Below are 13,638 nucleotides of genomic sequence, written 5' to 3' on the forward strand. Positions count from 1 at the left end.
AAAGATAGGTATGTATTAATTCGTCTGGGTTGAGGTAAGAACATAGTAAAATATTGAAAAACGGTGCTGTTTTCCTTTAAGTTAAAGTATAATAAAAATATATGTTGATTTGATATAAAAACTGTTTTTTACAGTGCACAAGCACAAAAATGACTGTGATGTAGTAGCAACGACAAAAAAATAAAATGATTAAAGGCCCTTCATTTGTTTGTTAAATATTATTTCATTATTAGTCTGTTATCTTTGCATATTAAAACTACAGAAGAAATCTATCAGGCTCAAGTTAAAAGTCATAAAGAGCTCTGCAAGAGTTCAGATTTCCAAATAGATATTTATTGTGACTTATAATAGTTGCAGAGATTGGAAACTGATCTCTCAGGAACACAATAAGCTCAACTGACATTTCTTTATTCTTTCGTTATGTTAACTACTCAAAAGAGAAATGCTGGGGTGGAGGTGGTAGGGGTGTGAATCTTTATACACAGATGAAACAAAAGTGGCCAACAGGAGTTTCCTAGAATAATAACACAACCGCCACTCTGTTGTCCCATTTAGGAAAGGAAATCTTTCTCTTATGGGTTGTAAAGGAGGGAAGATTGGAAGTACACTCTTAGAAAGGATTTCCACATCTTTGTGCGTTAAGCTTTTAACACATTATGTGTCATTTTGTGTGAAAATATAACACAAGTTGTGTTAAAAGTAACACAAAATGTGTTGTTTCAATAATAAAACAGAGATGGGTGGATTCTGCATTTAGTGTGTTGTCCCAGAATCAACACTAATCTGTTGTTTTTTATACATTCGTTCTAAGAGTTTATGTCTTTGCCCCGGGCGGTACAAGAGACAATCCCTTACGCAATCGCAATAATTAGACACTGATATTTTACTGCATCATTCTGCATAACTCTTAAACATTAGATCAGGAATTTTAAGTGGAACAAGAAAAAATAAAAGGTCTGTTTGATTATGAGCATAATCCATTAAAATAACTTTATCGTGACTATAATGTTTTTCTTTTTAATTTATTACATACATCAAGTTTTTATGTATATACTTGTTTTACATAACTTTACTGTAAAAGATTGTTTTGTTTTGTTTCATAATCATAATTCTGTGTATGAAATGGAGATGCATAACGATTAATCGCAATTAATCTATTGCAGAATAAAAGTTGTTGTTTACATCATATATGTGTGTGAACTGTGCATAATAATTATGTATATACTGTATAAATATGCACACATGCATGTATAATTTAAAGAAAAAATATATATTTATTTATTAAGTATTTATATTTATATATAATATAAATTATACATAAATATACAAATGTATATACACATAAACAGTTCTTAAATATATAAATATATATAGGTAAAAATTTTTTAATGAGAAATGGGAGTATTTCGGGCATAACGTGCAATAAATCAATGAGAGTCTCAGCTCTCATCCCCTTTAAAAGCCAGTTGTGTTGGTGCTATGTCTAATCCCTATTTAGATGATGGATTATGTAAACTGAAAAACTAAGCGGAAGAAGAAGATCCCCAGTTTAAGATTAATGTTAAATAATTGTGTTGTTATTTTTTGGATTAAAACCTTTAAAACCCGTTTTTTTTAGTCATGGAAGTAAAAAAGCAGGCTTTTAATTGCTTTAAATGTATGGCTATCCAATATCACCAAAAATAATTTACAAGTATGTAAAAAAAGGTTTGTACTCTAAAAATACTTTATTTGTAACAAACAGGAGATAAAGAATTTACAAACGGCTCTCCGCACATTTCAGCACTTGGACAGCGTTAAGATTTTTTTAAGCATTACTTAAAAATGTTTCTCATCCCACCATATCCACAGGTACAGAGTCATCATATACAATAAATCCGAGAGGTAGCATTTAAAAACATTTAAAAATAGATGCATTTGTTTAAAGCAAATGTATTTACTTATCAGGCTACAGGTGAAAGCAGCTCTTTGCGCCTTCTAACGTCTCATAATTAGTCCTCATTTATGTCCAAGAGACTCAATAATAATATTTTACATTCAATCCTTTATTCTTTCATATTTAAAAACGTTTTTGTGCTGCTGCGCATTCATGTTTGTGATAAGCAAGCCCGCGTTGTCCTCCCGTTTATAGGCGCATATTACTAATGCGCTCTTTAAATAACAAAAAACATATTGCGCCTTTGACTTTAGACCAGGTCTTAGTTGGTCAATGACGTAGTCTATTTTAGTTGCCTCAAAATAGCAACGCGCCAACAATGCGCCTGAACACACCTCGTTTTTAGACCAGAACGCCCATGGGCGCAAAAGGGCGCGCAAATTAATTTGCTATTTAAACAACTTGGCGCTAAACGTGACAATTATAATTGCGCATGGCTGAAACTAGCAAAAGACACTTGCGTCGCGCATTGCGCTGCATTGCGCCGGGTGTAAGATAGAGCCCTTAATGTTACTATGATTTCAATCTTTGACATAGTCTTACTCAGTCAATATCTCAAGGTTATTTTTTTACAGAATTTTTTTTAACATCATGTAGGATGATTTATGCAGAAAGCAACCAATCAAAAGACTTTAGCTGGGTCTGTGTCACTAAACATATAGCAACATCCAAACAAATATTACAGCTATTTTCAACGACACCTGGAATGTCTATATGGAATGCACACTGCAAATGTGTATCCTTATTGCAATTGCTCAGTTGAAGCTCATATTGCAGTGAAACCAATACTCATTAAAGCCCTAAATACGAACTTGGTATCATTGATCACTGACATTTCCTCTCTTATAGCGCACTGCTTGAATTTACCCGCACTAAAAAAACGGCAGGTGGATGGTTTGCATCTTGCTCATTTAACCGTAATCAAAATAAGCCTGTTGATCATTCAACTCAGACGTTCAGTTAATATGCTAATTTAAGAGAGGATTCAAGGCAACATTAAGGCTTGAGAAGAATCAAATGACGAGAGAGAGAGAGAGAGAGAGAGAGAGAGAGAGAGAGAGAGAGAGAGAGAGAGAGAGAGAGAGAGAGAGAGAGAGAGAGAGAAAGAAAAAAAGAGAAACTTTCAGTTGATATACTAATTTAACTTTAAGAAAGAAAGTAAGAAAGAAGATTGATTAAAAAAAGAATGATGATATTAACAAAGAAGAGCTGTCTAATAAAATGTTATTAACTGATTGAATTTGCCAGAACAAATACAATCTGTTACTGCTTGTTAAGCTGTCAGCTGCAATCAAAAGTGTAATGTGGCAAAACATTCCTATTGAGAAAAGCTTTTAATAAGAGCTGTAACATAATATCATCTGTTTGTCTTTTCATCTCTGATTGCAACACAGCAATAATCTAAATCTGTGTTGAAATGTCTTTAATATCATACCAATGTCATATGTAATGGGCCTTAATCCTTGACAAGTTTCAAACAAGAAAAACCACTAACTGTGTTGTGCTCTAGACGGCATGTTTCAGTGAAGCCAGCGTGTTTCTAAATTTCACAAGAGCGATTTCAGTCTAGTACTTACACTTAGGTTTATCAAATGATCACCTGTCACCGTTGAAGTGAAAATGGACCTGCGGCAACCATATGTTACCAAGACAACAATGACAGTGAAGACCACGTGCCGTCACACTTACATTAGTCTATATCCTTTGTTACTATTACTGCAGAAAGCCACGTGCATTATTACTAGAAACTGAGGTCGATACTAAAGATTAGGACCTAAATGTTATTTATTTGTCATAATTTCTTTAGCACTAAGTTGTCATGACTAGACATTGTGACTAATACAATTCATACCTGCAATTATATTTTTTAGATGTTAACATTATGTCAGAGACTTTTAATTCTGATCGGCAAATATAAAAGACGTCGCTGTGGGTTGATGGTGGTTTATAATATCGCTCCCTTCCTATATTTAAGATGCACTCAAAACACAAGCCTGGCCTTTTGTGGCTCCTGCAAGTGCTTTATTAAGGCATAATGCCAAATACTGGAAAAACTAAAATGACTGAATGCTATGTTAAACCAGTTAATTTAGATTTTACTACATTTTATGTTACCTGGGACAATATTTGTACATTCCACATTCAAAGATATGAACTGACTAGATTACACCTGACAATCACTCTCAGTGCAACCTGATCTCATGAATTTCCGTGGCATAGTCACGGAATTTTGTGCTAATTTTTCCGTGGCATTCTCGCAGATCTCCGCATTTTTCTGTGGCCCTGCTACGGACTTTCTTTTTCCGTGGCATTCTCACAGATTAGTTACTGTTTTGTCCTATTTTCTTACCATTTTTGCTTTCGGTTTAGGGTTAGATTTACATGAAATGACATCCCTACCCAAACCTAACTCTAACCCCAACGGCAGACGACAATTGTTTAAAGTTTAGAAAATATAAAAGAATAAATCAGAAAAAATAGTATAAACCAATAGTTAAAGTGACATACTAATGCAAACACCAAATGCAAACAGATGCCTGAAGAAGATCGAGAGATCGAAACGTTGCAGCCAGCAATAAAGCAATTTCAGTGTGCGGGACCTTTCTTTTTCTATTTATCAATATTTTTTATTGTAACAATTTATGATTTGCAAAAATAACATTGCATCTGTGTAGATTAGATAAGCAAAGTGTGTGCGCGTTGTGCACGCTATTATGGTCAAGCATGCGCCCTTAAAATAGCAATAGACCTTTAGACTAGTTTTTTTTTGGTCAGTGGCGCAATTGTTTTTTTAAATAGCAAAATAGCATCAGGGATGATTTGCGCCGGAACACGCCTCCTTTTTTGCGCTGAACCGCCCAGGGAGCGCAAGTTCATTCCCTAGTTTGCCGACGTGCGTCTGTGGAGGGAAAAACCCGTTGTGCGCCGGTGCAAAATACGAATGATGCATGCGTCACTGACAAAGTCAATTGCGCTGGGTGCAAGATAGGGCCCTATATTTTCATTGATGTATAAAGACCTTACATAATGAACTGTATTGTTTCTATTACCTTTGAACGAGTCGTTTTTATACACCGCGGGTCCCCTTACATGGAATTCTTGTTTCTACAGTAGCCCTAAATGAACAAACTGCTCTAAAGAGCGTGTTTTGTCACTACATTGTCTCAGACAAAGACATATTTGTCCTGTTGTGAGTAACGTAGCTTCTCTAAGCGTTTTGAAAGGGAGGGGTGAGCTGTGCACTGAGCCGTTGGTTGCATTTCTCAATCTTTTGATCGCTAGATACAACTAACAATCTACACAGTGATAACTTTGCATTTGTTAATGGCGGAGTGCATGATATCTGAAAAATGCTTTGGAAAAGGGAGTAGGGCTGACTACCAAAAACACACTTGTAGCCAATCAGCAGTAAGGGGCGTGTCTACTAACCGACACTGTTGTCTGGGTTGCGTATGTGTGGGGCGGGTCTTTCAACAGACGGTCCAGATTCTATTGGGGTAGGGGAGTGTTTGTTTAGGTGATTTCAAATATCAACATTGGCTTATAGAGATCATGGACCCTGCCTTCAAGAGTCTTTTTTATAAAGCAACTCAATTCAAGTTATCACATGTTAAAATATTAAATATTTTTAATGTAATAAAACCAGATTACCACACAAAGCACATTTAGCTTACTTGACAAAACATTTTTAACATGTAATCTGATCCAACAGGTTCAGATGTCACTCATAAATCACCATCCTAGAGACAAAACTTAATATGGTGGAAGCAAAATGGGAGTTTCCATTCTATTCATGCCGTCTGTCACACAGTATGATAACGCAGCTATGAAAACCACTTGGTCATTTGATACCATAGAGACTTTATTGACAACACAACAGTAAAACAAGTACTGCAGGTATCCTTCGTTATATGCAAATACATTCATTTATGACACGACATCCATTTCAACCTTAAAATGCTTCATGAGTCATCATAATTTTTTCCACATTTGGCAGACACTTTTATCCAAAGCAACTTATAGTGCATTAAAGCTATATATCAGTATGTTTCATTCATGGGAATTAAACTCGTGACATTTACACTGCTAACGCAATGATCTACCAACTGAGGGACAGGAACAACTGTATATTGCATGATTGGTCTACACATTACACAACAAGACAATTGACGTTGTCATGCATTGTGTGAAAGCCTTGATGTTTGGTAATCACAGCCTGGCATCAAGATTTTCACTTTATCGACTGAAAGCCGGCCTGGAACAATGTATGTGAGTGGAACGTTATGGAAACCCTTCTCTCCAACTTCACTTCTGGTCTTGACCAATCACATTACAGAATGAGAACAAACTGTTGTATAAAATATATTGTAAAACGGCCCGTTTGGGTCCTTCATTCTGATTGGTTGAAACGCGTTCTAAGCCGTGATAAAATACCCTGATAACCCCACGGTTCAGACCGCATTACATACGCATCACTGCGGCACTGTTGCTATGTTCTGTTTTATGAAAATAAACACCTCTTTAATCATATTTAAAAAATTTCTACAATTGCACAATTAATGAGTTTCTCAAATCCATATTTCCGCCTATATTTACTAGGTGTCGATCTTACCCAACTTAAACACTGACGCATTCACTCAACACTAAAAACACCGTTTAAGTTTTGATCAGGCTCTGAATTTGATCTCTTACAAAAGTTCTTCACAAAAATTGAAAATTTGAGAGGTGATAAGAGAACAAATGAAGATAGGATGAAACTTTTTTTAAGCGGAGCGTCTGTTCTTTCATTTGATTTATTTTATGTTTATTTAAAGAAGATAATTTTCCTGGAAGGCATTAAACTTAAACTGGGTTGCAACTTAAAAAAAAAAAAAGGCTGAATAGGAAAGAGTTCAGCATGCTTCCAAACATATTTGATAATCATTTCAACAGTTGCACGATATAAATGTTAATGTATAAATTAGATGAATGTTGATTTATGAAAATAAACACAGTCTTTAATCATATTTTCATTGTCTTTGCTGCGTCTGTGTTGTTTGTGAACTGCACTCTATTGCAGCCACACTTGATTCTGAGGAACTACTTTGTTTGGTGGAAGAGTAATATTTGTACTAATATAATTACAACTTATTTGTGTTTTATTATATGAAATCCTGCTATGCATATGAAGTAACCGTTTTATAAAAGCAATAAACCCTGCGAAGCAGTGGTGTTACAGTGCATTTTATAACAGCTAAGGGCTTATAACAGCTTATAACTCCGCTTCGCGTCGTGCCTTACAACGCCCCTTAGCTGTTATAAAATGCATTGGTGACCCACTGATTCTTGGGGCTTATTGCTTTATTAAACATATTTAAATCAATGCATCTGAGGAAAATAAAAAAATAATTCTTAATACTTAAATATAACTTATTAAGTTACCCAAATTACATTCAGTAATAATAAAAAAAAACATTTGCACTTTTTATCACATCTGCTCAACTAAATGTTTCATGAGTGTGCTGGGACTACTGATTTCCAGAGCTATCAAGTCAATACAGATTTAGACATCAGGCAGTTGAGATTAATTATATTTCGTCTCATGACGGGAACGGCATTCACTTCACTGCATTCAAACGTTTTATGTCATGGCATCACAAGACTGGGTGACTCCTCTCTGGCTTTATTAGAGGAATTAGCCCATGGCACAATAACAACGATAAAACCTGCCTTGCATTCCTGTCATCACAAATTTAAACTGATAAAACAGACCTAAAAAACAACTTACCCCTCAACGTCATCTTTTACCTCTCGAGGCAAATCAATCAGATATCCTTAGCTACCTTATCAACACTAAACCAAAACTCATCCAAGAAAATCTGTTGCAAACCTGGTTTGACTAGTCAAAATTGTCACACATGATGTATAACCAAATCTATTAAAAAAATATGTCACTAGTATGGAAAGTTCTCGAAGACTTGGATAACGCATCACAGATAGTTAGTTTTGGAATACGTGAAATTGGACATCAAACACTAAGAAAAAGTCATGGTATGGTATTAGATGGTATTACATGGCATTACAATTCGTTTTATTTATTAATTAATGAAATGCGTAATCCTATATTTTATATCATCTCAACATCAATAAGGTGATTTTAAAATACAGTACATAATACTGCCAAAAAACTTGCTATACCTTTCAAAAACAGATCTATAAATATTTAAAAGGTTAATTTCACTATACCTCAACATTGAAATATATAGTTTGCACTTAACATTCAGCTGCTGTGCAATGATGTGAGCTATATGTTGTAGTGCTGACATTTACACAGATTTTGTTGTCTACTAGCCTTCAGTAGGAATGATTTCAACAAAAAAGACTAGCCACAAACATCTGTCATTATCCATGGATTAGCATGGGGATTCTCGTTCAATTCTTTTTTTCTCTAAAAAAAATCCTCTGTACTTTTTGTTAGATTCGGAGAGGATGAATGTGCCTGACATGTTCATAATACAACTTTTGAGTGAATCATGCTCACAGTACAGATAAAGTGACAAAGGAAAAAGCTGTTTTAACATGGTGGTGTCCTGTTTTTTATGCCGACATCAAAAGCACAAATCCATTGTTGAATGATACATTTATGCATTTGACAGACACTTTTATACAAAGTGACTTACAGTAGATTTAACGCATTAAACCCACAACCTTGAGTTGAGCAATACAGGGACACTACAAGGTTTTTAACAACAACTATGTTGTTAGATAAGCTAGTGCACAATGAATATAATCTAACAAATTAAATGAGCATGAAAAGCGACTATTTTTTAACATTTCCTTAAAAAGTGACTCTAGCCTGTCCCGTCTCGGTGATCTTGCCCTTTATAGCTTCCACCAATTAATATCAAATTCTTAATGGCTTAGATTTTACAGATTTGTTGGAAAACCATTTCCTCAATATAATTTTTTTTTTAAGTCAACTGCGTTTATCAAGTTTAACAAACAACCTGGAGTATAATAGGTAAAAAATATTAAAAGTATATTTTATTAATTTATTAATTAACGGAAAATCGAAATAAACACATCAAAAATAAATTAAAAAACGACATCTATTGAATGGTATCATATTTTAACTGTAAAAATATTCCGTAGAAATTACAATGTTATTTCAGCTGGGTTGCCGGTAATTTACCGTAGATTTAAATTTATGTTATTTACTGGTAAGAGTTTGTTCAAAGTTAAATACATTTTAAATATTAACAAGTCTTTATCTTCACAGAATAAAACTATACATTAACAGCCTCATACAAAGCATTCTGGGAACCAGAAATCATCATCAACCTTTTTCTGTTTTTTGCTTCAGATTTTATTTCCCAGAATGTTTTGCTTGATGCTTTTTTTGTTTTACTCTGTAAAGACAAAGACTTGTTAATGTTTAATGTTCATTTAACTTTGAACAAAATGTTGCCAGCAAACAACACAAATCCAAATCTACGGCAAGTTACCGGCAACCCAGCTGCAATTTCTACGGATTTTTTTACAGTGTAAGTTTACCACCCTTTTTGGATGCCATTATTGCATTATTTCATTTTAATTTATTGTTTTTATTGTGTTTATTTTCATGTTTATTTTGTTTAATGTCTACCAATTTACTGTGTTAACTCAGCATGTGTCATATAAACTGTATTGAAAATGAAATAGCGTAATGTTATTATTATATTAATAATTACAATTAAATAAATAAGAATAGCATTTAATTTGACCTTCTGATGTTGATGGGGGTCAACTTTTCTGATCGTTAAACCCGTTTCACATATCAAGTCAATCAGTTCACCTTTTTACATATGTTTAGATTGAAGAGAAATAACCAAATCACCCTAACCAAATTTGCCCTCACAAATACTACAAGAGTATAACACATATTTTAATCGAATGAAACAACTTTGAATGGCAAACGATAATGTTTTGCCTATAAACCCAAATTACAGTACTAAACCCCCCATTATTATCAACAGAGCACCACTAATTAAAAAAATAGCCCTGTGCACTCTGAATAGCTGTCGTGTCCTGTTTCTTTTTTTTCCAAGGGGGTTGAAAACCAGCAAACTTCCTTGCATTATGTGAGGCCATTAAAGAGCTTCTATTTCCTCTATAAACTATCTTAGACCAATATCTGCTGAAGCACCTTTGTGGGAAAACATCTCAAAAGATGCACCCCCTCCTCGATAAAGCAGAAAATTCATTATGCTATGGCAGGCAAACATAATGCCAGGATGCTGCCTTCCCCACTGTGGCAAGGTCATCCCCTCAGGGGTGTTTTCACATAATCTAAGAGTAATTATAAAACAAACAGCTGAAGGCCTCGTTTCAGATAATATCAGAAGCCGAAACGCGCCGCCGTGGCAGCAACACTTCAGAGAAATAGACGTTTGAGCAGGAAACCTGAAGAAGCCTATCACAATTGTATCTACGCATACTCAGCTTTTACCAAAACAATAAACCCTGCCTTTCTATTGTTGTCAAGAAAGCGGATGTTGTGTTAGACAAGTCTAAAAATGACCAAACACACCTGTGATCAGGAAAATGATTATGTCATGCTACTAATATCAGCATCGACAAGCAATCAATATAATGTTGGCTTCTTTGGCTGTTATAAAAACAAGAAATCATGGGTCAAGTGCCCAGCTAAAGGTTAAACTAAGCACTGTTAGGGGCTGTTTATAAATGGTATTATTAAGATGTGTTTTGGTCGATCGGATCACGAGTGGATCTAAGAGACACATTCATGTTTACATCTGGTATTTTAATCCATCTCTTTTGTCAACTTTCGACCACTTCTGCCATGATAACTTTGAGGGGAGGATGAGCCCCTCTGCTGTCATTTAAAGGAGAACATCACAGTTTTTTAATATTTTACTATGTATATTACAATGCGTGCACTTAATCTTTGTACAGAGCGTCGAGAATGTGTTAGCATTTAGCCTAGCCCCATTCATTCCTTAGGATCCAAACAGGGATGAATTTCGAAGCCGCCAGACACTTCCATGTTTGCATTATTTAAAGACTGTTACATGAGGGGTTACATGAGTAAGTATGGTGGCACAAAATAAAACATGGCGATTTTTTTTTAAGCGGATAAAAATTAGAACTCTGTTGTATGGCGGAAGAGCACTTACTTTGCAGCACTTCGAGCTGAAGAGCAGTAATATTGACGGAAGTTTGAGCGCGAGGGGGAGTAGTACGGAGTAATGATGTTACTGCGCGCCTACATTCATCCCTGTTTGGATCCTAAGGAATGAATAGGGCTAGGCTAAATGCTAACACATTCGCGAAGTGCTGTACAAAGATTAAGTGCATGCTTTGAAAAAAGATAGGGATGTATTAATCTGTCTAATTTGAGGTAAGAACATAGTAAAATATTGAAAATGGTGGTGTTTTCCTTTAAACGGAGTGGGAGTAATGATGGGTTTACATTGACGCGCACTAATATTAGGTCAGAGTCCGCTGGTTGTATTGTTAGTAAACATGTTGCACAACGTTTTGTACATGCATATGCAAGAGCTTTCTCTGATACTTCAGAGCATTAGGCTTTATGCCCAGCTGCTCAACTTCCTGAACTTCAGCCAGCTCCTTGTTTCCTGTCTGCCACCACCGGACAAACTGACCAATCCAGGTGTCCCCGACCTCAGTAGTCACAAACAAACTGATTAATCCAGGTGTGCCTGACCTCAGTAGTCACAACAACAATAATCAGACACACCTGAACTAATCAACCTGTCCAACAATGGCAGACAGGAAACAAGGTGCTTAGGAAGTAGTGCAGCTGGGCACAAAGCCTATTGATGAAATAAGCTTGCACAAATAAAAAAAAATTTAAAGAGGTTGCTTTAGTTTGATCAATGAAAGCCTAAAGATAGCGCTGTACACTGTGCGTTCAGGCTAGAAATCATGTCTGATGTAAAAACATTGTGCACATTACATTAGATCAGTAGGTGGAGAGTAGGTGCCTAGGTGGTCTTTTGTGGCTCCTCGGATACATTTGACCACATGCACGTCTACATTACAAAAGCAATCTGATTGAATGCGTTTTTTAATGGATTATATGGTTTTGTTGTGTAGCAGTATAAATACCCGTATGCAAATTCATGATGGAAACCTAAACTTATGTAACGTGGGTGTGAAGAGGTATGTAACACTTGAAATCTGCACATGCAGACACAACAACACTCACCTCTTTTTTGCATGAAACTGAAGAGGTCATCAAGAAACTCTTTTCTTTTCTCGTCATCATCCAGTTCATATAGCTGTAAAACAAAAAAGAAGAAACTTCATTAATGTTCTGAAAAGACTCTCACACTGTTTATGCTGCATTGCAAATCAAGAAAGTTGAAGCATATTCACTCATTTATTGTTAAATTTATCGTAGCATTAATGCTGGACGATGATACGTTCACGCCGGTGTGAAACCACATGCGTTTTAAGGGAGCTTTTCCTCTTATTGGCATATCCATTATGTTTCCCATCCTGTCTCTCTCGTTGAATGGACAGGCTCAAAAGAGCCTTTTAAAAGCTGTCTCGTGAAGGAGCGGACTGCAACATGATGGAAATATGCTCCTCAACCTTCACTTTCAATAAGTCTTAGGCCACGTTAACAGACGAGCGGATCGATACAGGAAGACAGAGGGATGACCTTTGGAAACAGCGGGGCACACGGAACAAGACCTCAGAGATAATAACCGATCATTTAGGAGCGTATTAGCTGTCACCAATATTAAAGGACCAATGCAATCAATGCCTTGGGAAAAAAGGTACAGTGGGTTTAGTGTGAACGAGTCGGCCTTTCACATGGCCATATGTGACATTTCAAAGGTGCGGAGCACAAATCAAAAACGTGCAGTTTGAAAACGCCACACAAAGAAAGAAAATCTCTAATCAGGGATGAAAGTGGTAAAGCTTGTCAAGGCAGCTCCAAAGATTATATCTTAAGTCTATATCTGTCATACTTTATTTTTATTTCAAGCAGTCTGTTCAATATCCAATGTGGTTTTTCAAATGTGCACAGAAAAGTGGTTTAATGTGCATAAGAAGATTTTTACATTGGGTCGGGGATACGAAATGATCAGCTGTTGCTGTTAAATGACACTACATGTAACTTTAAAGCACAAGGCAAAGTAAACATGATAGTGCTACGTCTCTTTATGTGCTTAAGGAACAAAATTCACACAATTGTTAGCTTATTTATCAGCTTTCTGCCATTAAAATCCAAACATATACAGCAAATATACATATACAAATCTGCAAACACATATATTTAAAATATTTGTAAAAGACAATTGAATTTTTTTTTAAAAGAGTGCCTAACAAATACAGTATACTACACGTGCAATAGCCTTAGGCCAACACCTCCCACCCTTTGTTGAAGTTTAAATGACCATCAACATTCGTTTTTTATTAAGATACAAACAAAAAATATAGGAATTATGTACACTAAATGTAACCTTTTGCACACAAATTTCAGAACAAAATGGCTTCTGGCACAAGTCAGTATTCAGTGTGACATCTTGAAGTCTTTTGAGGAGCCTGAAATCATTAAATTGGAACAATACATTTTTGTTTTATTCCATTTCGTTAAAGGGATAGTTCACTTTAAAATAAAAATTCTGTCATTGTTTACTCATCCTCATGTTGCTCTAAATCTGTATGAATTTATTTTTTTCTGATGA

At 35.4% G+C, this 13,638-nt stretch overlaps 1 protein-coding gene across 6 annotated transcripts in view; it reads right to left on the reverse strand.

The window, feature by feature from the left end:
• Window positions 1–13,638, reverse strand: part of arid3c (AT rich interactive domain 3C (BRIGHT-like)) — a 189,562-nt gene that overhangs the window by 30,989 nt on the left and 144,935 nt on the right. For all 6 annotated transcript variants that reach the window (XM_073860275.1, XM_073860273.1, XM_073860274.1 and 3 more), the window contains one exon: window positions 12,147–12,219. In XM_073860275.1, coding sequence (XP_073716376.1) covers window positions 12,147–12,219 — 73 coding nt within the window. The remainder of the gene's footprint in view (window positions 1–12,146; window positions 12,220–13,638) is intronic.

This window comes from Misgurnus anguillicaudatus, chromosome 22 (genome assembly GCF_027580225.2).
Source record: "Misgurnus anguillicaudatus chromosome 22, ASM2758022v2, whole genome shotgun sequence".
Classification (NCBI taxonomy): domain Eukaryota; kingdom Metazoa; phylum Chordata; class Actinopteri; order Cypriniformes; family Cobitidae; genus Misgurnus; species Misgurnus anguillicaudatus.